The 26,422-nt window shown below is 39.1% G+C and overlaps 2 protein-coding genes across 3 annotated transcripts in view; both read right to left on the bottom strand.

The window, feature by feature from the left end:
• Positions 1–15,642, bottom strand: part of LOC102225687 (PH domain leucine-rich repeat-containing protein phosphatase 1-like) — a 51,084-nt gene extending 35,442 nt beyond the window's left edge. Inside the window, exon 1 of the mRNA XM_014472538.2 lies at positions 13,746–15,642. Within this exon, the coding sequence (XP_014328024.1) occupies positions 13,746–15,348 (1,603 nt within the window). The 5' untranslated portion in view covers positions 15,349–15,642. The remainder of the gene's footprint in view (positions 1–13,745) is intronic.
• Positions 15,643–17,823: 2,181 nt separating this feature from the next.
• LOC102227841 (phosphatase and actin regulator 1-like) overlaps positions 17,824–26,422 on the bottom strand; it is a 45,820-nt gene continuing 37,221 nt past the window's right edge. For both annotated transcript variants that reach the window (XM_023335837.1, XM_023335836.1), the window contains exons 9-12: positions 25,506–25,567; positions 23,504–23,644; positions 21,233–21,309; positions 17,824–20,067 (exon numbers count right to left, since the gene is read on the bottom strand). In XM_023335837.1, coding sequence (XP_023191605.1) covers positions 20,052–20,067; positions 21,233–21,309; positions 23,504–23,644; positions 25,506–25,567 — 296 coding nt within the window. In that variant the 3' untranslated portion in view covers positions 17,824–20,051. The remainder of the gene's footprint in view (positions 20,068–21,232; positions 21,310–23,503; positions 23,645–25,505; positions 25,568–26,422) is intronic.

The following is a 26,422-nucleotide window of genomic DNA, read 5'->3' as shown; positions in this document are numbered from 1 at the left end:
TTTGTTTACACCATAGCATTAAAGAGAAAAAAAAACTTTGCGAAATATGATGCCATTATCTACCATTTACATTGACTTAGCTTTAAAAGTCTTTGTATACTTTAAAAAAAAATAAATTATTATTTCATGTTTTCTTGCCATATTTTAATCTCACAAAGTACTTCATTTTGTGACAGATTCTTATATGTGGAAGGTGCTGGAGGGACGGAATAAGAGGGTTAAACATTATCAAAATAAATTAGGTGATAAAAATGGTGTGGAAGTGGCGCTACATCTATATTTCATGTTATTTTATGTAAATGCTCTCAAATACCAAATACATGAGTGTTGAATGAGATCCAAACACTCAGTCTAACAACTTGCCCTGATTTTGGTCCATAAACACATCAACCCATCACTCTGATTGTTGAGATGGTTGAATTATGAGCCCACCAAGAACACTGGGTAGGCTATATCCTTACTGGGACCTACATTGGTGTGCCCAGATAGATTTTCTTTCTGGGCCTCCGTTAGGTTCTTCATGTAGGGCCACCATGGACAAAACCTTATGGGACCCATATTGTTTGTCCTCTTTTATCCCATATGGGGCCCACCTAGGTATACGGGCTGGGTTGTAATCACTGTTGCCATGCAGCAAGGGGAGTCTGGGTCTGAATCCCAGCCTGAGGTCCTTTTTGCATCCTAGTCTGTGGTCCTTGAGTTTCTATAATTCACAGTGATATTAGCATATTATCTGTTTTACATGAATGTTTTATAGCTTGTAATAATTGAACTCCATGTCAACTTCCAGAATGGATAATTGAAATAAAAGTAGGTTTTAGAAAATACTTTGTGTCATTTGGAATGTCTTCTTAAGAGAGAGAGAAAAAAATGATTAAAATCATAAATCATATCTGGTATGAAAAAGTTGGGAGATTTAATTTTAAACAATATCACCCAGCCGTGATAATCTGCAACCTGGCCCCATTGTACCGGTTCTGCTGCCGAAAGGCCGCTGCTGTTGAGCAGCAGTCTCCCATGACTCTGCATGAATAAGTGGGTTAAAACAATACGCTGATGAATGATCCAAAAAAAAGGGCAAATTGGAGCCAAAATGACAATATAAATTAAAACTTTAATTTCAATTTGACATTACATGATTAAAGTTTAAAGTTATAGAAATTATTATTTTTGTTTATTTTACTGGCATAGTAATTGAGTAATTTGCTTATTTCTGTATTTATTCACACTTATGGCAGGCTTTGTCCTCCTCATAAAAATGTTTGCTGTTGAAACAAATAAGAAAATAGGCATTATAAAGCCTTCTTTTTGTCCTTTTTACCATAGGCTTTTATCATTCCTCCTGTTGTCAAAATATTAAGATGGTCAGAGGTCCAAAGTCTATCCTCTTGTACAAAAGTGGTAGTAAAAATAGATCTTGTTAAGGAGAAAAATTAAGCTATCTGGGAAGCAAAAATGATGATCATAATTATCATCTATAATACAGCAGGAACCTCCATTAGGCTCTTCTGAATATTGTTAATTAAATAACCTAATGAACAAGTTGCCTAAAGGCCGATGGAAATGTGAGTTAGAAGATCACTTAAAAAGGTCAAAAATGAGATGAACTGATGCACATAATCTAATTGTCAAAGTTGTATCACACAGACAGACATGACAATTTTATTTTTTTATTCTTGTTTTTCTGATACCAGTAATTGACACACTTGATCATTTTTGGACAGTTAGACATTCCAGCTCCCGATCCCAAGATCCTAATCTGTAAAACTTAAAACTAAAAGGAATTCAGGCTAAAATTATTGACATCCTTTTCAAAACTCCTAATTATGGGTGCATCAGGTCTGACAACCTGAGACACAAATAATGTCAGAAGTTACACCCACGCTTATTCAACTGCTGCTCTCCCACAAAGTGCCATCTCCTTACTCTTTTTGCGATCAAAACTGGGCCTAAGCATGCATAGCTCCGTCAGCAAAGCTGGTGCAACAATAACTCAAAATCTAAGGCCTTAATAAATACACAGAAACAATGGGGTCACAAGCACATCAAAAGTGGAAACAATGTGAGATTAGCCATCAAAATGAAAAAGACTTCCCTGTTTCATTTTAATATCTGTTAAAATATGGAAAACAAACTTTAACAAGTTTCATTTTTACTGCTGTATATTTTTTTATCCCAATTTTGTAGGGCAGCATTATTATAGTAAATCATCAAATAATTGTGTGTGGCATAGTGATAATCACCATTACAAATGTGATTTTATGTCTTCAGTGTGCACTGAGTATGTGCAACAAATCACAGAGCAGACAGTTTCCTTAGAAGGGGGGACCCATTTAAGTACGCAGCAGCAACATTTTCATAGATGCAGAACTAGAATAGGGCTGGCATGAGAAAGAAACCACTGTACTGTAAAATCAGAAGGGGGTGTGTTTGTGTGTGTGTGTTTGTGGGCGTGCATGTGCGTGTGTTTGACTGGTGGGATAAACAGAATGTTGCAGCCTGCTTCAGGCTCCTGTCTGAACTTGTTTTACTCACATAAGAGTATATGAGCATGAAACATTTGTGCCATTTCATATCAGAACTCCACAAGCTGAAGTCCTCTTTGTAAGATTGTCATGATTAACTGTAGGTCATAAAAGCAATAAATAATTTAATTATATTTACCATTATTGTCCTTATCATAGCTAAATAGCAATACTTTAAACAGATCCATAATTATACCATAACTATATAATATATATGTTTTTCCCATTAAGGAAAACTGTTGCTGAAATAACGCATGTCAGCACAAAGCATAATACCAGGAAGGTTCCATTGCAACATGTATGTGTGATCACAATGATAGAAATTGTATCCCCTGGTTGATTAGCCTCAACATCAGATACATTAAGTACATTATTTGGTACGGTTTGTATATATTGTTGTTCAGGATTAAGAACTAAAAACTGAGTTCAGCCTTCCTCCTCAATTCATGTTTAAAGAGGGGTGGGTTGCAGTCGGTGTTTCTTACCAACACCTGATTATCTGATCATCAGCACACATTATCACCAGTATAATGCCAAGATAAAAAGACATCAGCAAGGAGCCTTAGAGAAGTCATGTTTGCCAAACAATCTGGGAATGATTAAAAAGCAAATTTAGAAAGTAACAATTTTATAGTGAGAAACATTACTTATACGTTAGCCAGTCTTCCTAAGACAGAACTTCTCAGCTTATTAACCCAAATATCTGGCTGTGTAAGGCAATGAGAGTTTCCAAAAATCCAAAAAGTTTTACTTCAGACTTCACAGACCTCCGTAAGAATGTCAGATGTTAAAGTTTATTACTGCACACTAAGAAAAAGGGAGTTTTTAGAAAGGCTACCATGTTTAACCTTTTTCTCACACAAACTATGATGTTAGCATGACTAGCAGGCTTGCATACATGCATTTGAAAAAGCTAAAACATATTGAACAATGGCTTTTGGAAAGATGAGACCAAAGTTGAGAAGTCTGTACACAGCATATTAATGCAAACACCCCAAACCAACTGTTAACTGTCAAGTGTAGCTGACAATGAAAGAAATCTAGGTGCCCAGTCAAAGTCAAGATGCCAACTTGAGTGAAATGCTGTGGCAGGATGTTAAGAGAGTTGTGCAAAAACAATTTTTTTTTTGTTCAGCAGTGCTGAAGGGAAAAGTGGGCCAAAATTCCTTCACAATGATATTAACTGATAAATTTATCCAAAAAACTTCAAGGTGGTACTAGAGGCTGGTAAGGCTTCACACACTCCTTTTCCATTGTAGTCTGTGTGTTTTCAATGATCCTCTGACATGCCAAATGTCTGATGCAGAAGACATTTGAGGATGCAGAAGGCAGCCATACAAAATTATTTCTCTGACAGTGAAAAAGTTACCGGTAATGAGCGTATGAGAATACCCAATATTTTAAAAAACTAAAGTAAACTTCTTTCATATATATGTGAAATTTTAGATTTTAATGTGTGCATGTGGCTATTATGGGAAAGAAGCAGCCATTGCAAAAGCTCTTAAATACCACCAGAGGACAAGCCTGGAAGTAATCAGACCCCAGATCTGAGGTTAAGGCCACATTCAGAAGCAACCAGAAGCAGAAGCAGGACATTCACAGAGCAAGGAGGGAGAGCAGGAGAGCACAAGAATCAAAGTGCCGGGCTTGCCTGATGATGCATGGGGGGCAGAGCGAGTAATGAATGAGTTTGTGATGTTGCTGCACATTCCCCCAACCCCACGTGCTCACTTTTCTCCTTCTTTTCTTTCTCCCTTTTTCCCTTCCCTTTTGTTTTGTTTAAAATTTAACAAGGCCTGGAACAGCGGAGGGCTGAGACGGGCATCCGGGGTGTTCTGGCACAGCTTTGTGTCACATGCAGGGGCCATGTGAACAAAGTGGCACTGAGGGAGAAGTGGAGGGGGGGGGGGGAGGGTGCGGGCAGTGGAAGCTTAGAGGGGGGTGTAAGAGTTAAAGGGAGTGACAGTGAGAAAACTAAAGAGCGAACGCTTTCAACCAGATGGGCAAGCAGTAAGCAATGCAAGAAAAGAAAAATTTAAATAAACAATTTAAAAAACAAAAACAGAAGCTGCAGTTGAAGGCTGGGCCATGCAAGACAGGCTTGTACAAGGAAAAGCACGTGATGACGGAAAGTGACAGGATACTTCCTGGTACAAAAGGTGCCTGTCACAGTTTTTTTTTTTTTTCCAGAACTTGGGTAATTATCAAACTGCTGCCACAGGAGACAATTTCCACGTTAATGATTGAGACCAGTGGGAGTGCTTTCTTCTCAGTATATTTTGGCTGAAACTTACTTCTCCAGAAATCAGACACACTGACGTAACACTAGTGCCATTTAATATAATATAACAGCCTTGCTTATATTCTTACCTTGTTTTCATAAATTTTGTGTTTTAAAAGTCTTTAAATTTACAGACTAACTTACAAAGTTTTAGAAAAGGTATACTTTAATGACAAACTGTTAAACCTTCAAAAGGATGACTGTTTTTCTAATAATAATAATCTGATACAAAATCTAAAAGTTATAATAAGTTCTGTTACCTAATGAATCCAAGCATGTAATTTATGCAAGTTATAAGTTATGAAAGTATTACAGAAGAGTCAAAGGCCACTTTCTGACTCTCAAACGTGACCAATTCTAATGTCATATAATAACCTGTCAGTTTCGGTTTAAAATCCTTTTACTATAAGAGTTGATAAAGTTTAGGAACAGCCTGACTTTCCTCTAGCAGAATGGAGCATAAAGTAACTAATATAAGCCCCCCCATCTCCCATTATGTTGCTACACACTGCCCGACAGCTGACTGAAAGAAAGATGCACTTGCTCGAAAACATAAAAGACATTCTGGTAATATATTAATATATTCAGCAAATATTTCCAAATATTAAAAAAAGTTATTGAATATCATGTTCTGTTTTCAAGTCAATCCCAGGTGCAGACTTGTTGCAGCCTGCGCAGACAGGCTGACTTGTAATTTTTTAATACATGATGTGAAACCCCGAAACCTGGCACATTATTTCTTTGTGTAATCATTTAGAGAACATAGCTGCCAAAAACACTTACCTAATGGTAACACAAAAAAAGCATTAGAAAATTATGGCATGCTAATTGAGTCTGGGTTCAACATGACAACCACAAGCATATCACTCACAGCTTTAAGCAACTGCTTCATGGTCTTGCAGAACATGTTTTATAAAAACTATTTTTCAATGCAGAGCATTTTCTGTTATCAAGTCTGCCTTCCCCCACATTTTAGTGGATATTAAGAAATTCTCTATTGAGAGTTAATCAAAAAAACGTTGCACATTAAAGGTGAAGAAAATAGAATGATGTGAATTTATCTGTAAAATGCAAAGTGAGCTGAAGGTCTCTGCAGCTGTAAAATATGTAAATTTGCATATGGCTGTATCATGGCAGCTCCTTTTAAACCTTTTTATCTTAGACTCACCTGCCAATGAGGAAGCATTAGACTTGTACTTCAGCATTTTCTGAGAAGTACAGATGAGCTTTAAACTAGGTCAGTTCATACTAACAACTATGTCCTCTTTTATTAGGAACATAGCCCAAGCTCCACCCAAACAGTTAATCTTGCTGTATCCTGATGATGCAAACAAAGTTGGCGTCAGTCTCCTCACACTTCAGTAGCAATCATTGTTTACTCAAAAAATAATTTGTCTTTTGTTTTTGACAGGTCTTTCTTTTTCTTCTTTTTGGCTCTGATGACTAAATATTTAATTTAGCAGACCAAAACAGTGCAAATACAGTTTTTTTTTTTGTTTGTTTGTTTTTTTTTGCTTTTGCTCAGGGAATGTTAGACAAAATGAAATGCTAAGAAGCAACAGGGCAAAAACCCCTCTCTAGAGACCCTGGCTTTGTAAAACAAATCAGCATTAGCACCAGTGGAGTGGTGGTATTTAAAAACCTCCCATCCAGGAAGTGACACACTTCTGTCCTGTACACTAGCAGGCATGCGGGCCTCATGTTCCCTAATCGGAATTTTTGGGCCTCTTTAATGCAGAGAGGTGCAGATGTTGTCTGGTATTAGGCTGTGCTGTTGCTGATCAAAGCCGGGGATAGTGAGCCCCTGCTGGCATGCCTCTAATCCTCCCTCATGCATGCAGTCCAAACTGCGGCTGGTGCTCGGGTCGAGAACAGTCGGTCTTCCCCATGGAGGGATCCTTTTCAATGGCTTTGCTGATGGGCAACAACGAGTTCAACCATGTGAGGATTTTGGGGAGCAGTTGGCAAGGGCAGCTTGGAAGACAGCTGAGAGGTCAGGATTCTACCACAAGGCCAAAGAAGCCGTTTCCCCTTACAGCTAATTTTCCTAGTTCTATGTCTAAGAGGTGCCTGCTTAGCCTGACATTGTTTAGCCTAGATTCGGTTGCTAAGAGCAAAGAAAGGAGGACTTTAGTTAAATCATTTCCCCTTCTGTTTCTGCCAACTTATTTTTGCCAATTTATTTTTAAAAATAATGTGTAATTATATATACATACTGTATATAAATAAGACAATACAATAAAATGAGGAACTTGCAAAGGGTTTCACAAGAAGTCAAGGTCTTTAAAAAGCTGGCTAGAAAGCGATGGAGAGATTCCAACGTGGATTCTGAAGCAATCTCATCTGGTCTAAAGGACTTTCTTCTTCTTCTTTTTTTTTTTTTTTTTAAGAGGAAAACAACTTATACAGAAGGAGCAATCAACCTGCAAGCACGTCAGCTTTGTATACGAGCAAGAATCTTATTCTGACAAGCCACATGCCCTAGTAATGTGCAAGCTGAGGATGAAGCAAACTGTGAATGATGATCATCTTGAAAACTTAAATTGCCAAGAATCTCGTTATAGTACCGTACTTGTTGAAGTTTCTCATGTGATGAATTTCCATGCAGGTTTGCACCACATAAACACAATATTCTGCTGGTATTGTATTAACTGGTAAAGTTACTCTGCAAAGTGCATGAACAATGCAGAAAACTTAATGTTGTGATTTGAGCATTACTGCACTGGATGCCACTTTTTAAATGGTTACTCATTTATTCGACATAACATTTTTGTTGTAATTAATGAACATCATGACATATGATGTAATTAGTGAAATACCTCAAATCAAAAAACTAAAAGTGGCTGTAAAGCAACAGGGTGCAGGCAGGCTAACTATGAAGGTATCTTGAAAAATAAATCAGCAATTACCAACTCGCTATACTTCTGTATACTGCTACATTTAGCTTGTTTGTATTGCATTTTTATACTATTTATCTAAACCAAAAATAAAGAACTTCCAGAAATTATAAACTCATGGAACAATTGTATATTATTTTAACAGTAAAAGAAATGGTTGCTTTTCTTATAATTACATATAATTTTTTGTTGTACATTTTTGTGTAAGCAGGTGGAGACCAGGGTCATACCATCCCACAACTAAGAGACAATTTACAACCTCCTGGTACAGTAGCTGTGTTTGGTCAAGTTCTTTCATGAATGCTTTTAAAGACATTTATGAGGGCGACCAGCAGATCTTGGAATGGAAGGCAATAATATAGAGGAAAACAGAGATATGGGAAAGATAAATGGAATCTGTCAGATGGTGTGAGGGAGGAGGAGATGCAAGAAAAGATAGCGGGAGGAGGGGGAGGTGGATCGATCATGAGAGAAATTGAGAGAGAGAGGAAGATTTGGTCTGAAAGTAGAGAGGGGATGGAATGTTGGCCATGAAAGCAATCTATATAAAAAAAACCCAGTTCTGTTAGCTTTAACACCCAGGAGCTGAAAATGCTATCCTCTCAAAGTCTGACTCAGCTGATGCACAGATCCAGTTGAAGATTCAGGTTGATTTGACCAACTTGCACATAAAAAACAGTCTTAACCCTTGTAAGGTGTTCATATTTTGTTTACACAGCCACTGGTGTCTGCACTTTACAGTTCAAATTCTACATAAAAAAAGGCTTTTCACATTAAAATACAAAACCATGTTCATTTCACTCCAATTCCATCCAAAGAAACAGCATGGTTGATCTTTTTGCTTTTTAACTTACAAAAAAATGTACTACTTGTTCATGTTTGTTTTATGACAAAAACATATACATTTTAAAAATAAATTTCTATTCAATATGAATTCACATTTATTTTTATCTTGCAATTGATTTGTAAGGCTTTATGACAAGCTATTGAATGCCAAACTTGGACATTTTCCTAACTCTAACCATTGCAAGTATATTCCTAATCCTAACCTTTACCAAAACTTTTTTCTCACTGTACCTCAAACCTAACTAGTAGAGCGCAGTACAATTGAACGAAATAAAGATCAGAAAAATGTCCTCAGTTTCCACGAATTACCTCCCTTTGTTGGTGAAAATGGTCCTCTATATGTAGTACACACAAGCACACATATAAACCCAGAGGACCCCCCCTTTCACTTCTTCCTCCCACACACACACTAAAAGACACACGCACACAAGCCCACACACAAACAGGCCTAGAAAGAAGCACAGCATAAAGAGACACACTTTTATCAGCTCTGGGTCTGGTGGACCTGAACACCCTGAAAGTAATGTAAATGTTTAGGGAGGGTGTATAGTAGGTGGTCATCATTTTTTTTTTCAGATTTATGTTCTTCACAGAAAATGACCCAAGGCCAATGAATCTCAGTTTGAAAAATGAATTACTTCGATTTGCTTTGCTACAATAAAAAGTGAAAATAGGTCCCACAGACTTGAACATCTAACATCTAAGGGGTAAAATACAAGAAAAACATTTTGTTTACTGTTCTTGCTTTTTCTGAGGCTAAATGACATGAGAAATAAACTTGAACTCTGAAACGTGTGAAATCTTATGCCATAATTACATAATACCTGCAAAAGGCCATTAAAAAATATTTTTAGCAAGCATAATTATTATTTTTTTTTCTCCCCTCCAGGGGGTCTTTTGTGGGCTCTAGTGTCCCTTATATGAAAGTAGGCTGACAGCAAAGGGAGAAGGGGGAAGACATGCGGCAAATATTGCCGGGTCCGGGAATCGAACCCGCGATGGCCGCGTCGAGGACTCAAGGCCTCCAAACGTGGGTCGCGCTATCCCCTACGCCACCACAGCATGCCCTAGCAAGCATAAATAAAGGTATGAATTAGGGAGCCTTAATTCTGCACGGGATATTTGCAGATTTCTTCACATACAGGGGGATAAATGATTATTCAAATGTAATAAATCTAAGAGAAAATGACACCCGAACATCTGACTTTATAATAGATTATTTCAACATACCAAAATACAAACGAACAAAACAAAATGAGGGGATATTAACACAATGGACAGCAGCCTTCAAAGAACAAATGGAAATGCCAACAAAAAAAAAAAAAAGACTCTACAGCTTGTTGTTGGAAATTTGAAAATTATTTTCATAGAAGTGCAAAAAGTGCGAGTGTGGGAGCAATCTGGCACGCTGACTGTACAAAAGGAGCGACGTGGCACAGACAAGACAGAGAGACTGGTTCTTCACTTAATAGCTGCCACAGAGCCTGCTGGAGAAAGCTGGGAGCTTCATTAAGCCTTTAAACCCTGCAGAGACGTTTTAAGTCATCACGCCACTGGCTGCTGCATCCTCAGACATTCCCAGAGGCAACAAGGCAAATATGGAGTTCACAGCTGAGATTTCAGAACGATCTGCACAAGTAAGTTTCATGACGACTGTTTTTGAAAACAACAACATGCTGAGAAATGGAATACTGACTTTTATTTATGAGGCCGTATGGCATCTATCTCTCTCAGCTACACTGAGAAAATGTTTTTTGCATTTTACAAAATTTCTCTTTTGAATTAGTATTTTAATCTGAACAAAGGAAACAAAATTTGTGTTTTTAAACTAAGCATCATCTTGGAGCTGCGCACTTATTAAAGCTTCTAGCGATCTGATATCAAAATGGAAACTCTAAACAGGTTTCTAGTGATAAAGAAAGTCATAAGGAAGTAAATGAGGCTTATTGTAAGTGTGAGGCTTCTCCTTGTTTCTTTGAGTAAATAAATTGACAGTCATTTAATGTTCAGATTCATAAAAACATTAAACTTGTAAATTAAAATAAAATGCATTCGGAGTTAACCCAGATACTCCTGGAAATGTTTGCTGTGGAGTTTGGCTTGAGCTCAAAGTAATAAACTCGAGATATTGTCGGGATTTGCTGAGTAAGAAATTCAATAACATTGAGCCAACAAGCATTAAAATATTATTTATTTCAAGTCAAGAACATTGGCAATGAATTTTTGATGTAATAAAAAAGTAATGCACTATAAATGTTGTTTTGAGAAACCAAGCTTTACGGTTATAATGGGTGTTATTATGGTCGAGTGCTATATGTAGGTCCTAGTGCACATATTTCTCATGACGGAAGAATCATCATGAGCAGCCCCACTGCGTGTTACCACTTTGTTCTGCAAGAATCATTTTTCATGCCAAGCTTAAGTAGTTGGTAAACAGTACACAAATAGGTTTCTAGGTCAAGAAATGTATGAGGTTTTAATTACTCTTTTCAGGAAAAGCACTGTTTTCAAAACATCTAAGAAACATTTTGTATTTAAAAATCTTATTCATGGTGGGTGAAAACACCAACCTAAGCAGGAGATACTCTCAATACTTGGTGAAATCATTATCTACTGCATGTTTCTGCACATATGGGCAATTAAACCGGAACTGTAAAAAAAAAGAAAAGAGAACAGACATCAAATCTCGAGAAAAGCCAGACTTTATATAGTTGTCAAATTGTGGACTTGTCTGGAACATAATTTGCATGAACTAATTAACTTTTAGTTTCTTTTTTTTTTTAGCCAATCTTTCTTATGACGGATTTTTTTTCTTACTTCTTTCTTCTCTAATAAAGCTGACCAGGCATTACAAGAGACTCCTCTGTGGGCAGTTCTGAAAGGATCCCTCATTGGCCTGCCAAAGAGGACAGCGGCCCTTTGATCTAGTCGTCCTTCTATACATGCGTGTGCATGAGTGTGTGTATGAGGGGCAAAGTGTGTTTTCTCATCTGGCCTCTGCAGAATTGGTTCACTCGAAGCATGCCCTGACCTCTTCCAAGTCAAACCGATCTTTGCATTGTCCAGACAATCTGGCATAATGCACCATGGCAACTGTTCCATTTAACAGGCTCTTTATATCTTAGTACTCCAAGCCTAATCATGCGGAGTACCTCATGTGTCACTCATATTAGCACCACAACAAAGCATACTGCCTTTCTATTAAACGTATTTGTGTACCAATAAAATTTGCATTACACTGTCGTTCAGCAACTAGCTAATTATCCATGGTTTGTATGTTGGACTTCTTGTATCAAAGGTCGCTCAGAGTGAACGGCCATGCAGAGAGAGAAAAAAAAAGGCCTCTGGAGTGACAGGGGACCGGCCTTGCTGTCAGTCGAGGTCAGTCGTATCTTCCCCTATCTGTTTTGAACAACCATTCAAAACAAGCTCAACATGTGTCTGCACACTATCACCCTCATGCATCCCCGCCTCCAAAATCCCCTTCCTCCACTTCCTGCTCAGCAGACGTGCCTAACATTCTAGAGAAGCCAGCGTACATTCCTCACATGCTTCAGCTGCATAAAGAAATGGTCAAAGAGCCAACAGACATGTCATAAGGGCATCAGTCCTTCTTTCTCAAAGCAGGACAAGCTTGTGTGCCTGAGAATCCTAGTCATTGTCCTTTCACATATGTGCTTGGGAGTTAGGTCACTTGCAGAATGAGCAGCCTGGGTTTTGAATGGTGCTGACGAGGGTAGCAGAGCTGGAGGCTATCTCAAGTGACCGCTGTTGAGCTGTCTCACATGGGATGTACTGTAGAGTTACCTTAAGAGCATCAAGGCATCTTTGGCCCACTGCATCGTTTTATCTCCCTACACAGGCTCATGTATGCTTCATCTGAGACATTTTTTTTAATGCACATCCCAAATAACTTCCATGAATTTTTATACAGCCAATCATATAATGTCATCCTAATTAAATCAATCCTGCACACCAGCAAGGGAGTTTAAGGATCACCACAGGTTATTGAGTGTGTGATTGCGAACTCAAAAACTTGAGGCCATTTTTAGCTTACAGGAGCTCTCAATATGTCAAACTTTAGTGCCAACAATTGCTCATCAAACATCTTTACCAGACGCACATTTCAGCCACCCCCGGCTCCTCTTCCAACAACCGTAGCAATACTGGTGAAGAAAAAGGGGGCTTCCTGAGCTTCGGAGGAGCAGCATGTTAACTCAGCTTGGCAGGCAGTAAGTGTGACAGTAGTTGTGCTGGATGCCAATAGGACAGGCATTGCGCAGCATCTCAATGACTTAAACTCACAGAGTCCACAGAGGGGGCTTATGGTCCACCCAGGCCATACCGCTCCCACCGCTATTCTCCATCCAACCACAAAGGCATTCAGGCTTTTCATTTGGATGATAATGGGCCAAAAGCCGGAAAGGGCCCCTTATGTCTGCACACCATAAGTTGTGCTGAATGCCTTTGTGGCAGTGTCATGCATGTTCACGGGAGCAAAGTGGGCTGCTTCAGGCCAACAAAGACAGTTAAAGCCGGAAGAAACGAAAAATAAATACGCTGATTGATCAGAGGAAGTTCCTGAGGCAAGGTAGATTTAGACAAGTGCTAACCTCTGCATCACAATCCCACTTGTAACATTGTGACCAAAGAGCAAACAAAGTCAGAATAGGAAATATTAAATAACATCCATCCAAAGCAGAGATGCAGTAATTAGTCATCCCAGTATTGGAAATGGACAATTTCTCCCATTCTCTGATCAGTAATCATCAAGTCAGTTACTGAACAATGTGATTTTTGATTTTGTGCATCCATCTCCCACCAAAAGCCAAGCATGTGCACTTTGTTGCACTTTCGAGTTTTAATACAAATCAGATAAAAGTTAGGTACATAAGCTTTGATGAATAAACTGTGAATCTTGTAATTCCTTCATTTCCTGTTTGATTCAAAACTCCTGCCTCCAAGAAGGAAACTGTAGCCCTTTTATAAACTTTGTAGTCATTATGATCATTTAAATAGTCTGAATCAGAAAGTCAAATTTCTACACCAAACAACAACAAACAAGAATGAAAATCAGCATTAGCTACCAAAAACTTGACCAGTGCATCTCGAATCTAAAGTAACATAATTAATCACCATAATAAAAATGCATCATCAACAGGTTTTGGAGCAGAAACACAATATGAAAAAATTTACCTGCATAAAAACGTAACAGGGAGCCAATTTCTGTGTTGAGTCCTTCCTCTTGAACTCTCCAAGGGTCCTTAAATCCAAGCTTAAACAGAAAATCATTCTGGATCTGCAGAGGCCTCTCATCTGGACTAAGCCTCCTCACAGCTTCACCATGCAGCTGAACATACAGTGTGGGGCTGGTATCACTACAATCTCCATTTTGGAGTGTTGTTGGCTCCTGTTTCACAGCATCTTGACCACAATCTTGATTGCCAGGTGTAATATCTGTGGAGCAGAATCTTGACAATGAGCAGGCACTACTGCTGGGTGGCAGGCTGCCCAAACTGTGTGAGTTCAGTCTGCTGTCAGGGCCCACGTTTTTCGTCATGTCATTTAAATGTCCCATGCTGCACTGCGTGTAGCTCGCAGTGATTGCTGAGATGCCATTACTGTGGTCAATGCCTGAGCCAGACACTGGACAGTCGAGCTCCAGCTCGTCTGAGGAACTTCCATACATGTCGTGGCCCTCTGTGGCACTGTCAAATGAGGGGCTGAGGATGGATGCTTCTGTTCCCAGGATCATGTCATCACTCAGGGAGTCTCTGTGCTCACTGAGGCGGGCCCCTGAGCTCAGGTCATCAAACGCACTGCTCTCCACATCTGAGCCAGAGTTTAATCCGTAGCTGTCCACGCCATTCCTATGCTCCGAATCGTCGTCATTATGGATATCCATATTGGAGTTCAGGTCTGACAGCGAGCAGGTTATGTTATCCTGTGACTCTGATTCGGGGGTGAAAAGTTTCCCATCAACTTCCTGTTGCTTTTGCCTGTCATCTGCATTCTCCATAAGCAGCAGCCTCAATCTGTCACCGGGGTGCCCACTCACTTCTGCAGATCCTAAGGAAGTCTGCTGGTTGCACTTTCTTAGTGACCCGTCTTTCGCATGAAAGGAATCGTCATTAAATTCACACTTCACATTGCAGTTGCCATTTTGGTCAGTCTTGGAGGTATCTTTACAAAATATGCGCATCACCGAGCTCGACTTGCTGCAGAGTTTACTCAAACGGAGCGCCACCTCGCCGGCTGTGTTGTCCATAGTGCAAAGGACTGGCCTGGGATATGAGGACGTCAGCCTATCGTGTACGTGAATGCAGCCCCGGTGCAAATCCGCTCTCACCCACTCGCGATCCGCTGGCTGCAGCTGCTGGTTCAAGCGGTGCTTCAGCAGAGTCTTCCTGTCCAGGCTCCGGGTGTGAAGGGACGCGGAGGACAGGGCCGAGCTCATCTTCGCAGTGACAGCTGAGCTGGCGGCGGTAGTTGTTGCTGCAGCTGCGGCGGAGAGGTTCCTCTTCAAGCGCCGCCGTCTCAACAGGAGGGAGCTGGAGTTACTGGACGAGCCCCGGCCATTAGACGCCACGGCCCGGTTTGACGCACTAGTCGCCGGCATGGAGGCGGAATGAGATAGGCTATTCCCGTTCTTAGTCTCAGCGCGGGAGGGTGCCGACCGTCTACCGCCATCATCCGCTGGAGTCCCCCGGGCGACAGACGGCCCGCGGGGCTTCTTCATTAACTTGGTCGCGCCTCCATCTGACGGCGCATCCTCGGCGACAGCCTGCACACTTTCCATCTCTGTCAGAGAAAAGTACCCTCCACTCTCAATAAATAGCGGTGCGCAGTGGGTTATTCCTGAAACCCCCTACATTTAAAAGCCTTAAAATGTTCCCAACGTGATAAATGTCCGCCAAATAGGCGGCGTTGCCGAGTTATGCCCTTAGTTGTCATTCACTTCTCGCCGTCTTTTCCCCGTCGAAGTGCTCTCCGCGGTTCCAAAAAAACATTTTACCCGATTAAATTCGCTGGGAAGAGGCAGGGCGCTAAGGGGGCAGATCGGGGCGGAGACGTGACTGTACCGTGCGTCCCAAAATACAGTGCTAGAATATGAAATGAACGTCGGCAGACCTCCTACGCAAATACTGGCTGATATATATTCATGAGGAGGGCACAAGATGGGGTCGCTAATAACAACGCAGGGAATTCTGGGAAACGTGTTCGCCACAATAAGAGTTCTACTGAGGAAAAAGATGCAAGAAATACGTTTCCCATAATTCCTTTGTTCCGTTTCAGTTGAGCAGGGCGGTGAACTGAGGGGAGGCGTAAACATAGCTCCTATAAATGTTTGGCATTAGCCTGAGGTAGTTGTATGCTATAGTTTTCTTTACTTGTTGCGTGAACCTTGTTTGTAATGAAAATGAAAGCATAATTTGCCTTCAGCGAACTGCTATTTAACTGTTCAAAAACGCACCCATATTTTCGAATAATTCAACAAAAACTGCCTGTTTATTTCATTGTATTGCAAATAATTAACATTCCAATCCATGGCTAAAATAAACTTGGTTGTGTGTCTTGTTACTTGCGACTAGTGGTGGCGACTAGTGGTGGCGAGTGAAACTACTTCGGCACCATCTCATCAGGACGCCATTTCACAAGGCCTCGGCTCAGATACGCTCTCATCTTGTTGTATTTGTTGCCATCTAGTGGAGAGGATTTTTTATTATTATTATCTAAATTCAGCAAGAAAAAAGCTGTTAAAAGTCTGAAGCACAATTTCAAAGTAGTTTTTTAGTGTTTGTTTTGGCGCATTTGTATAACTTGCTTTGCTGAAGAAACATGATAAAAACACCACTTTTAAGCCCGTTTTCTGTGCCACCAAATAAGATTAAAAAGCCTCGTAGTTAATTTCAGAGTAGTTAAGAATATCCAGAGATTATTACATTTGTGCATTTTTATTGTCTCACTGTTCTATTTAACTAATGAATTTATTGCATGAGCTAAAATTTTCAGGCTGGGAAATGAAAAGATCTTCCATTTGGAACACACAATTTTGACCTGTTGTAATTTGCTAGGGTTAAAGACTTATAGTTCATAATGCTTTACTATCTTGCAGAGCATGAGAGACAAGTAACTTTGACAAACTAGTTCTTGCAGTGTCTTGAAACAGTATTCACACATCCCCTGAATTAAAATAAATATGGCAATTTATGCTATGGATCAACACAAAGTTATACGTAATTTTGATAGAGAAGCAAAACAATTTATGTTTTTCATTCAAAACCCCTTCTGAAAGAACTTCTTCCAGACTTAGATTCACTCATCTTGTCCCAGCAACTCTGATCAGATTCCATGTCCCCGCTGAAAAGCACATTCCCTACAGCATGACACTGCCACCATCAGTTCTCCATGGGGGTGGTTGCACTGGATTCACATTACTTGTAAAAACATAAACTAAATATTTGCACTATTTCCTCCACTTAACTATGCACTGTTTTCACATAAAATCTAAATGCTGTACATTGAAGTTTTTGCTCAGTGGTTGCAACAAGCAAAATCTGGAACAAGTGGTAAGAATAATATTGCAAGGCATTATTTATAGCAAATAATTTAACCTCCCATTTATAACATTGAACTGGGGATTAAGACGTATAACAAAAATATATTAAAGCCTTGTTTTAAATTATTGACACCTGATGTGTTGTAATTGTCCCCTACCACATCTCTGGAATGCCTCAGGTTTAACTCATTGAATAATTATTTGAAATGCAAGCAATGTCTAATGCCAGTGTGTTAACAGCCTCCTTAGTTGGTAACATTTATCAATGTTTATTGATGATAAATATCCCAAGTTATCCTTTTAAATGTTATTTTAGTCAAAGCACATTTACTCTATTCTGCTGGGTCAAGTGTTCACATTTGTCAAAATCAGACATGCCATAATAAAGACACCTTTCTGATTTGAAAGATTCCTCACTTAATTTTTCAATTAGAATCAGTAATTCACTGGTTCAAGTATTTTTACTCCTTTAGTGATGCAAATATTAAATCTAGGTCATTAGGTTTATGCCACTCATCAATATTGGCATTAATGGAGTATGCAATTAGTTTGCAAGTTGCTTTTTGGAAATTAGCATTAGTATGCATAGAATGTATTACATAATTCAAAAGTACTCCATTAGTCCCAAAGGAAAAATAAATTTAAAAAGTACATTCAAATGCCTAAAAGTTAAGGCTTTTAAATACCTTAAAATGACAAGTCAAACTATTTAAATGCATTCAGAAATAGAATTTTATTGGCATGATGTGTTCCTTACATGGTATTCTGCGTTTCAGGAATTAAAAAACAAAGAACAAAAACAAGACTACTTTGAGTCTCACCGCCAACTTGTTAAAAGAAACCGATTATTGCTGATATCATGTTCCTTGATTCCAGCAAAATGCCAAACCTCATGCTTGATCCACTGGCTCGGGTCGTGATATAACAACTTCAAAATAGTGTATGTTCATTTCTATAATGTTCCATTTTTCTGAACCTGCAAATATTTCTTTTTTAAAAGGGGACCAACTATAGTTCTGCAGAAAGTGAATTTAACATAAAACACTGCATGTGTGTGTAAGAAGAGATGGCCTAATCAAATCAGGATTGTTTTCCACTTGATAAGAGTAATGACTGGAGCAACACCCCTCTTCTGGCATATAAAACACATGCAGAACAAAGAAATGTAATGTTTTTCATCCCCAGATACCATCAGTTCACCCAACACTTCTTAAGTTTTTAAAATAATACAGAACCCATGTTCCTTTACAGAGATGAATCACAATATGAACAGATTCTAATCTCCGCTGCTGATGAAAATTTCATTCGCAACTTTTAAAGTAATACAGCATAAAAAATAAAAATAAAAAATAAGCAAAAAGCATAAGTGTTGAAATACTGGCTTAGGGATCAGTTATCAGAAAAACAAAAATTAACTTACAAATCCAAAAAAAAAATTAAGCTGAACTCTTAACAGTACAAAGTACATAAGCAGTAAAAGGTCTTCAAAATGGTCACTCAGAACTGAGTAAAGTCAGAGCCCGTTAAATACAGTCTGCATCACATACCATGACACTTTCATTGCACCTTGTCCGAACGTATTGGTAAAGCTATCCAGGCAGATTTTACGTGGTCCTATAAGGAAAAATTGTTCTGCAAAAACTCTGAAGGAAACATCCATATAAAACAAACTGCTAGACCCTGAAGACAGAAACGTGTCTGCACTGAAAAAAGAAAAAGAAAAAAAAAACATACAAATGGTGTGGAGAGAATTCATCTGAACCTCCTCTCTACAAAGGGTATTGCTTTGTTAAAAGCTTCAGGGACAAGAGTATAAAATTAAAGTGTATAATACAGTGCACAGTTCGAGCCAAGAATGAACGTACATAAGCAAACAACACACATAAAAAAAATAATAAAAAAGAGAAAAGTGGCAAGCAATCACTTAATACTCTCTTCAAAGCGCTGGAATGCCTGTAGAAATTTAAATTAGGTGTTCATGGTTGAAGTGGTTCTATTAAAAACATAAAAATTGACCAACTAAAAAAAAATAAAACAAGATTGTTGTACATTAAAATCAGAACATTTCTGTGAGCTGCAAATTTAACTGTAAAATGCATAAGACATTAATAAAAGTCATCTAAACAGGATTTTTTTAATTCCCTAAATTTAACTTTCCTTCTTGTGTATCAACAAAATATACATCTGGAGAGAGTCTAGCAATTGTCCAGACTCTCAAATTCACAGTTAGCAATTAGATGTCAGCATTGCTGGTTACAGTTAGAATTGCACATATGGAGGAGCAGGAGCAGGACTACATTTGACTCACAGAACTCCAGAGGGCGCTGTAGTCTGGGAAAAGCAGAAAGAAAAAAAAATTGCACATGATTCTAATGCTGGAGGCTTTTCCTCCTTTATGTTTCTTTCTAAAATCCCAGCAGGAACAGTAGAGATTGAGTCTCTTCTCACTTAATCAGCTTGGAACAATTAACTCCCCATCCTCACTCAGGATTGTCCACAAGAGCTAAAAAGAGTTCATAGTGACAGCCTAATGGAGAGGAGGGGATTAAAAACATGTCCACTGAGACAAGTAAACTGGTGTTGTTGATGAACCCAAGTAGGTTTGCCGCAAGTATCAATCAACTGCAAACAAGGACTCTTTCGGCTGTCCAGTCTCCACACCACTGAGCGCCAGCCTGAGAGCTCAGCAGAGAGGTTTAAGAGACAGTTGAATGAGCCCCTTACAGGGGCAATGTGCATTACCTAGAGTTGTTTTGTGCTACTATAAGGGACTGAACAGTGGCTGTCAGCATCTTGGTGTGCAGCGCTGACTCAGATGTGTAAATCCTGAAAAGGCATTTCAGAATACATGGCCTTATTGAAGAGACGGGCACCGTTTTACTGTCCAGCACTTAAGGTTCTCCAGAGGAGCAGACTGGATTGCTTGAGACAGTTGTGGTCTACTATGGTCTGTGAAACCTGTAAAAACAAATAAAAAAATGTTTTAGGTATTTTATTAAAACTATGCTCAAATTCATTACCCAAAACTACAAACATCAACACAAAGTAGAAAAAGTGAATAAGTGAAGTGAATAAGAATAAGCCCAGTTAAAATGGACAGAGAGCATCAGTTAACAGGAAGACTTGACGCAGCTTATCGGATTTAGGACTGGACTCCTGGGCCCCTTTGTAACACTTTATCCTTTGATCTAATCCATTCCATTGTCACTGTAGTCTTAGAGGCAGCAAAAGAACACAGCCATATACGTTTTCTTCCAAGATTGTCCTGCATTTATCTTCAGCCATCTCCCAGTCATCTTTGGTTGGCTTTTCTGTCTCTGCTGAAATAATAATAAAAAAGCATCCCTGTAAACAGGTTCAGACCTGGTTGGTCTCATCTGACAAGCACAACATTTTCCACATTTGCTGTATCCCCTACATGGATTGTGGTAATCTGCTTCCTTCTTTCCACTCTTCCAGAAAGGTCAGATTTGTGAATTTCAAACAGACTCTCCCATCTGAGCTATAGATCTGTAAGGGCCCTCCAGAGTAACCCTTAGCCGTTTCTCTGATTAATGGTCTCCTTGACTGGGCAGCACGTTTTGGCGGACAGCTATATCTTGGTGGGTTTGCAGCAGTGACCCAGTCTTTCTATTTTCAGACAATGGAACAAGCATGGTCGTGTGAGACATCCAAAGCTTATTAGATGGTTTTGTAACCTAATCCAGCATCAAACAGCCCCACAACCTCTAACACACTTTCACAAAATACTATACTGAGATTACATTACACACAAGTGGAGCATTTACCAACTGGATGACTGCAGAAAGAAACTGGTTGCACAAGATCTTGCTTAGGGTTTTTAAGTTCAAGTACAAAGGGCTGAAAACAAATGCACACTACAATTTTCTGATTTTTATTTGTGAAGAACTTTGACTGTTGTATAAACCTCTCCTTGCACTTCACAATCAAGCCCTACTTTGTGTTGATCCCACACTTTAAAATGTAAAGTTTATGGCTTAAATGTAACAAAGTCTGAAAAGGTTCAAGGGTAACAAATACTTCTACAAGATACTGTAACAATAGGGATGAGGGGTGCAATAATGTAAGGAAAGTCAGATGCAAAATTAATTCCTCTAATTACCTGGTTAAATGACGACTGGACTCATGGACTTCCATCTCGTTGCTCTTAAAATCGTTGAGTTCTTTCCTGATTGCTGCCTGTAGACATAAAATAATATTCAGAAAAGTAGCAATAGCTTTTCAGAAAAAAAATCCTGCAGTCTCTAAGCCATGTATTCCAACACTTTTTTGTGCACTTCATGCATTATTTATACTTCACTCAAGGCCATGAACAATTCCACTGAGTTCTCTTTCCACACACCATAAGACCCACATATTTTCCCTCTGCAGACAATCATGAGCCCTAATATGATAAGCAGTCCTTTTCTGGTCCAATTATGCCTCTATGAATACATTTAGGAAATTCAACATGCCTAAAAAACACAAAGAAATGTAGACCCTCTACAATAGCCACAGCCATTCATTCACACACACATATGATTCATTGGCATGTCATGTTCTCTCCCCTTTCCTATTTTTAACAGTGGCTAAGGCAAATGGGCCTCAGTGTTATATAATAAGTGTAGGTTTGTTAAACAGTAAGTCATTGATTACTAATTACAAGTTTCTCAACACTTTGATCAACTTATAGTTTGCGAATTACATTTATTTAATAAGAATTGTTAACAGTGCCAATACATGTGGCGTTTTATAATCAATTAATGTCAAATGTATTTTTTTAGTACAATTTCAGATGCAAAATGGTGGTCCTACACAAATATATATATATATATATATATATATATATATATATATATATATATATATATATATATATATATATATATATATATTTCAGGGGTTTTGAATGTGGAGATGGAATCATATGAGTAAACTCAGTCAATTTATAATTCAGGTCACCCAAACTGTAAATGCTTGTGTGTGCAGGTTTATGAAATACATTTTACTTTTTGGTCTTATTTTGATGACTCTGAGTTCAGCTCCTAAACATCACATTTATGCTAAGGTAGTGGTTCCCAAAGATTTTCTTCTGGGCTCCCCCAATGGTTCCCAAAGCTTCCCTTCCCCCCCACCTCCCACCCCTCTCCCATGGATTACAATAAAATTCCCCACAAAAAAAGAATAAAACAAAAATCAACTGGGCACACACATCGCTCAACCAGACATAAACCTATACACAAATTTTGTTTTCAAGCTCCTTTGAAGTTTATGTCACACTTCAGGTTGCAACAAAACACACTACAAACCATCTTTACAGTGAAACATTTTGTGTAACAGTTTTTTTTCTTTTCATTCATCCATACTGCTTCCAGCCCCCCCCCTCCAATAGTACTGCGCCCCGCTGGGGGGTGCGCCCCACACTTTGGGAACCAAAGTGTGGGGCGCACACTTCCACTGTGCTAAGGAATTGTGGTTCTTAGACAATGGCATAAAAGCAAATATCAAAGCTAGGTTTCAGCAGTAGTAGTTCAGTAGTGGTTTCAGTATGCTTGTTAATTAAGCAAATCACATCAGCCCTCACCCTCTGCTAATGATCCATCCTCTGAGAAGTTCTGAACCCAGCTCACATACTGAGCACCGTATTACTGCGTCAGAAGTCCATGTCCGCTGAATTACTGCCTTTATGAGATACGTCTTCAGCAGTGGAAAAGTTCAGGACATAAATCGGTTTGCCAGGGGGACTTTAAATCCAATTTAAAATGTTATGTGTGACGGCAATCCAGCAAGGTGATGTTATTGCTCTACTATTTAACATGACTCGGGGGGACATCTAGAGCCTCAGGGAGCAAGTAGTGAGGACAGCAGAACAAAAATTCTTTACCCAATGAAAGAAAAAGGAGAGGAAAACGTCAGCAGAACAGCAGCATGGTTAGGGGTCCCGAAGCGTGGTTTATCCAATTATTCTCTTATGTAAAGGACTTAGTTGCGTAATAAAAATGCTGATTCCCTATGATGTTCTCAAGAGTTCCTCAGGTGTGACCTGGGGAACTCTGAGTCACGAGTCAGCAAACTGAAAGAAGGCAAAAGATGCGCTCAGCACAAGTCTGGCTCTCATTAAAAGTCAGCGGCGTAGATCGGTGGACAGTCAGCAGCCGCACCGCTTCAGGATGTTTACTCGCTTTCAGAAACAAAACAGCTGAAGTGGAACATGACACTACAAGACAGGAGAAACATTAAATCTAGCTGAGTCATGGTTCGCCTGCGTCAGGGGCTACATCATGTGAAGCAGCCATGAGGAAGCTCAACTTCAATTTGAACAGAATGAAATTTAGGTTAAAAAAAAATTAAAAGATTACATTAGTTTAATTAAAATAGCCAAAGTAATACTAGCCTTATCAGCTGCCGTGAGTCGGGTCCAGGGTTTGTCGGCTCGCCGGTCATAGTCCTGGGCATCCGAGACCTCTACATAGTCACTGAATCTGATAAGAATTTTGGCTTGTCTCAGCTCCTCTACAGTGGGCCTCTGGCTCAACTAGAACAGGAAGAAAAAAAAAATCTTATGAAACAGAATAATGTAAATCTATTTGAAGCTGCTGGATTAGACGGACCTCAAGACTTTTTATATAATCAAGCTCACAAAAGGAAGACTTGCGAATTATATGGATAACAGAGTTCTACAAATCATTCTATTTTGGACAAGACCTTCAAATTTTGAATCCTGTGCATCATCTTTAAAAACATCTATTTGAAAAAATTTCTAATCACCTTAAATGACCAGGCGAAAGTTCAGGTATTTAAGAAATAGAATTCGGTTAATAAAAGAATAGGATACTTCAGCTATTCTTTTATTCTAATTGGTTATAAACCAACCAACTAGAAAAATTACATTATAAACATTGCAAAACTACAGTATTCTTCAGCATCGTAATCAACATCTTTTACCTGAGAAATAATGACTGTTTATGGTCTGTTACTGTACTCAAACGGATGTAAAAATATATCTTGCTATTCAAAAGTCTGCAAATGATAACACACTTCACTGATATTAATAAAACGGTTTATCCAAGTCAACTTAAACTTTCAAAACAATCATCCTAAGAATTCATCCCTAAGATTCCCAGAAGTTTTAATGCAGAACAGGAACCGGTGTTTTTAGAAATCAGGTTTCTGGTGGAATCCCTTTCAGAATAAGGAATACATTTTTATTTTCACATTTTGTTTTTATTATTTACAGAACTACGTGCTGACTAAAATAACAAGCAGAACTCTAGGTCAAAGGGAAATTTAAGCCTCAAGTTTGTCAACTAAAGAACCTGTGTATTTTTATAACCGTGACAAATTCTCAATAATATTTAGTACCTGAACTCCGACTGGTCCATTCTAACAGATATGTGTAATAATTTGATTTAAACCATTTCAGTTTAGTTCTGACTGCATGCTTTCAGTTGTTGTTGTTCCGCTGGCAGCTGAACACCTGAACCAGTCTCATGTCCTTTTGCAGTCCTTAAAGAGTTGTCTTTCAAGACTGGCCTGTGTTTACCTCCTGCCATGTTCCAATTAGTCCTGACCAGCTTCCCTGTCTCTGCTGGGGAAAAACGTCCCCAAATCCTTAAGGGCAGCCACCACCATATTTCATTGCAGAGAGAGTTTTTCACCAAAGTACTTCTGACTAACATTAGTCCGGGTTAGTCAACTTCAAAGGACAGTGTATTTTTTTTTTAACTCTTACTGCTTCACTTTCCTTTCACTTAACTGGTTCTGAAGGAGCAAAGTGTTCACACCACCAGTTAGGAGTGTTTTTCTTCCCAACTATTGTTTGCAAAGAAGAATTCAGAGTTATTTGTCACTATATAGTACTAAATTAACCTTAAAAGTATAATTATGCTCCACTTTAATATTACATTGACTTAATTCAAACACTTTCTTACAGTAGACATTTCATTTATTAGATACCATGTTTGGAAACCCAAACATTTAGATTCACTTAAAAATGCTAATTGATTAATATTTCTTTAACTTGGTTTTATTTCAGCTCAGCATCTTAGCTCAACAACATTAGAGATTCTACTCCAGTGCAGTGTGTCTGCTGGTGAGCAGAAAGTGTTGCTGTATAAACAACATTGAGGGGAACAACACCTCTCTATGGGGTCAAAATATTTGGAAGCCAACATGCTGAAGGAGCAAGGGCAGCAAGGACACAAGGCTCTCCTGTGAAAAAGCTAAAATAGGAAAACAACATCAACAAAAAAAAAACCCCATAATCCCAGCCCTGTAAAAGACAAGATTTTTTTTTACTGTTCTCAGTGTTTATTTATCCTGACCTTTCATTTGCTCCCTTCAGTGATTTGAACAGCAAGTGTGAGTTTGCACCTTCAGAGCTATTTCAGACTCACCTTTCGTGTCAGCCTTCGTTTTATTTCCCTCTTTTCCTCCATCTCTTCCTGCTCATTGCGAGCTGCAGAGATTAAGAGAAGCTGGTTTACTTTACAGCAGGCAGATACAAAAAGGAGGCTCTTTGTGGGATTTTAATGAAACTGTTGAAGGGATATAAACACTATTTATAGAAAGCGGCTCATTAGAATGACACTTGACTGGAAAATACTTCCAGTGTTTGCTTTAAATAGTTCAGTTATTGACCGTAATGCTGTTTGACTTGGGTTTGGGGAGACAATTATTGCTTTGTTCCTTTCAAGTCCTCTCTGTGTTTTACGGGGCCAGTAGTTTTAATTTAGCGAGTGGTCCACTGTAGATTTTCACCACATCACATGCACAAAAACATCAAACTCTGGAGGCAGTTACAGAAACAACCGTCAACAAGAATCCTCCTGGAACCCTGTTTGCAAAAGCTCCGCCAGTCAAACATGTACTAGTGCTCAACATGTATGCACTGCTGTCGCTGCTTCTGTATTCTAGATGGCTCCTTACTAAAACAGAGAAAAAAGCCGTTTGTTTAACCTTGGTGTTGGTGTGTGTGCAGAAGCAATGGATTTATCACTCATTTGTGCTTTCCTTCTGTGCTCTGCCTATCATGCAGGAGCCCCTGGGAAAGCAGGAACTGCTGGTAAGCTTGTCTTTGATGTGAAAGCAGCAAAGTCCCAGGCAACAGAGCTGCTTCTCGCTGATACGGTGTACGCCTGAACTAAGACACAGGTCTCTGTAGACACGGTTTCTCAGGGAGTCCTGCTGCATGCCTGCTTCATGACAAAACGAATGACCAAGGAGGAACAAAGCAGCAAATGTTTGTCAATCGCATAACCATGTCAAACTGCTGAACTGCATGAAAAATGGGGTTCACTGATGGCCAAAGTAA

The sequence above is a fragment of the Xiphophorus maculatus genome, chromosome 6, assembly GCF_002775205.1.
Source record: "Xiphophorus maculatus strain JP 163 A chromosome 6, X_maculatus-5.0-male, whole genome shotgun sequence".
NCBI classification, from domain to species: Eukaryota; Metazoa; Chordata; class Actinopteri; order Cyprinodontiformes; family Poeciliidae; genus Xiphophorus; species Xiphophorus maculatus.
This window is presented reverse-complemented; position numbering and strand designations above follow the sequence as displayed.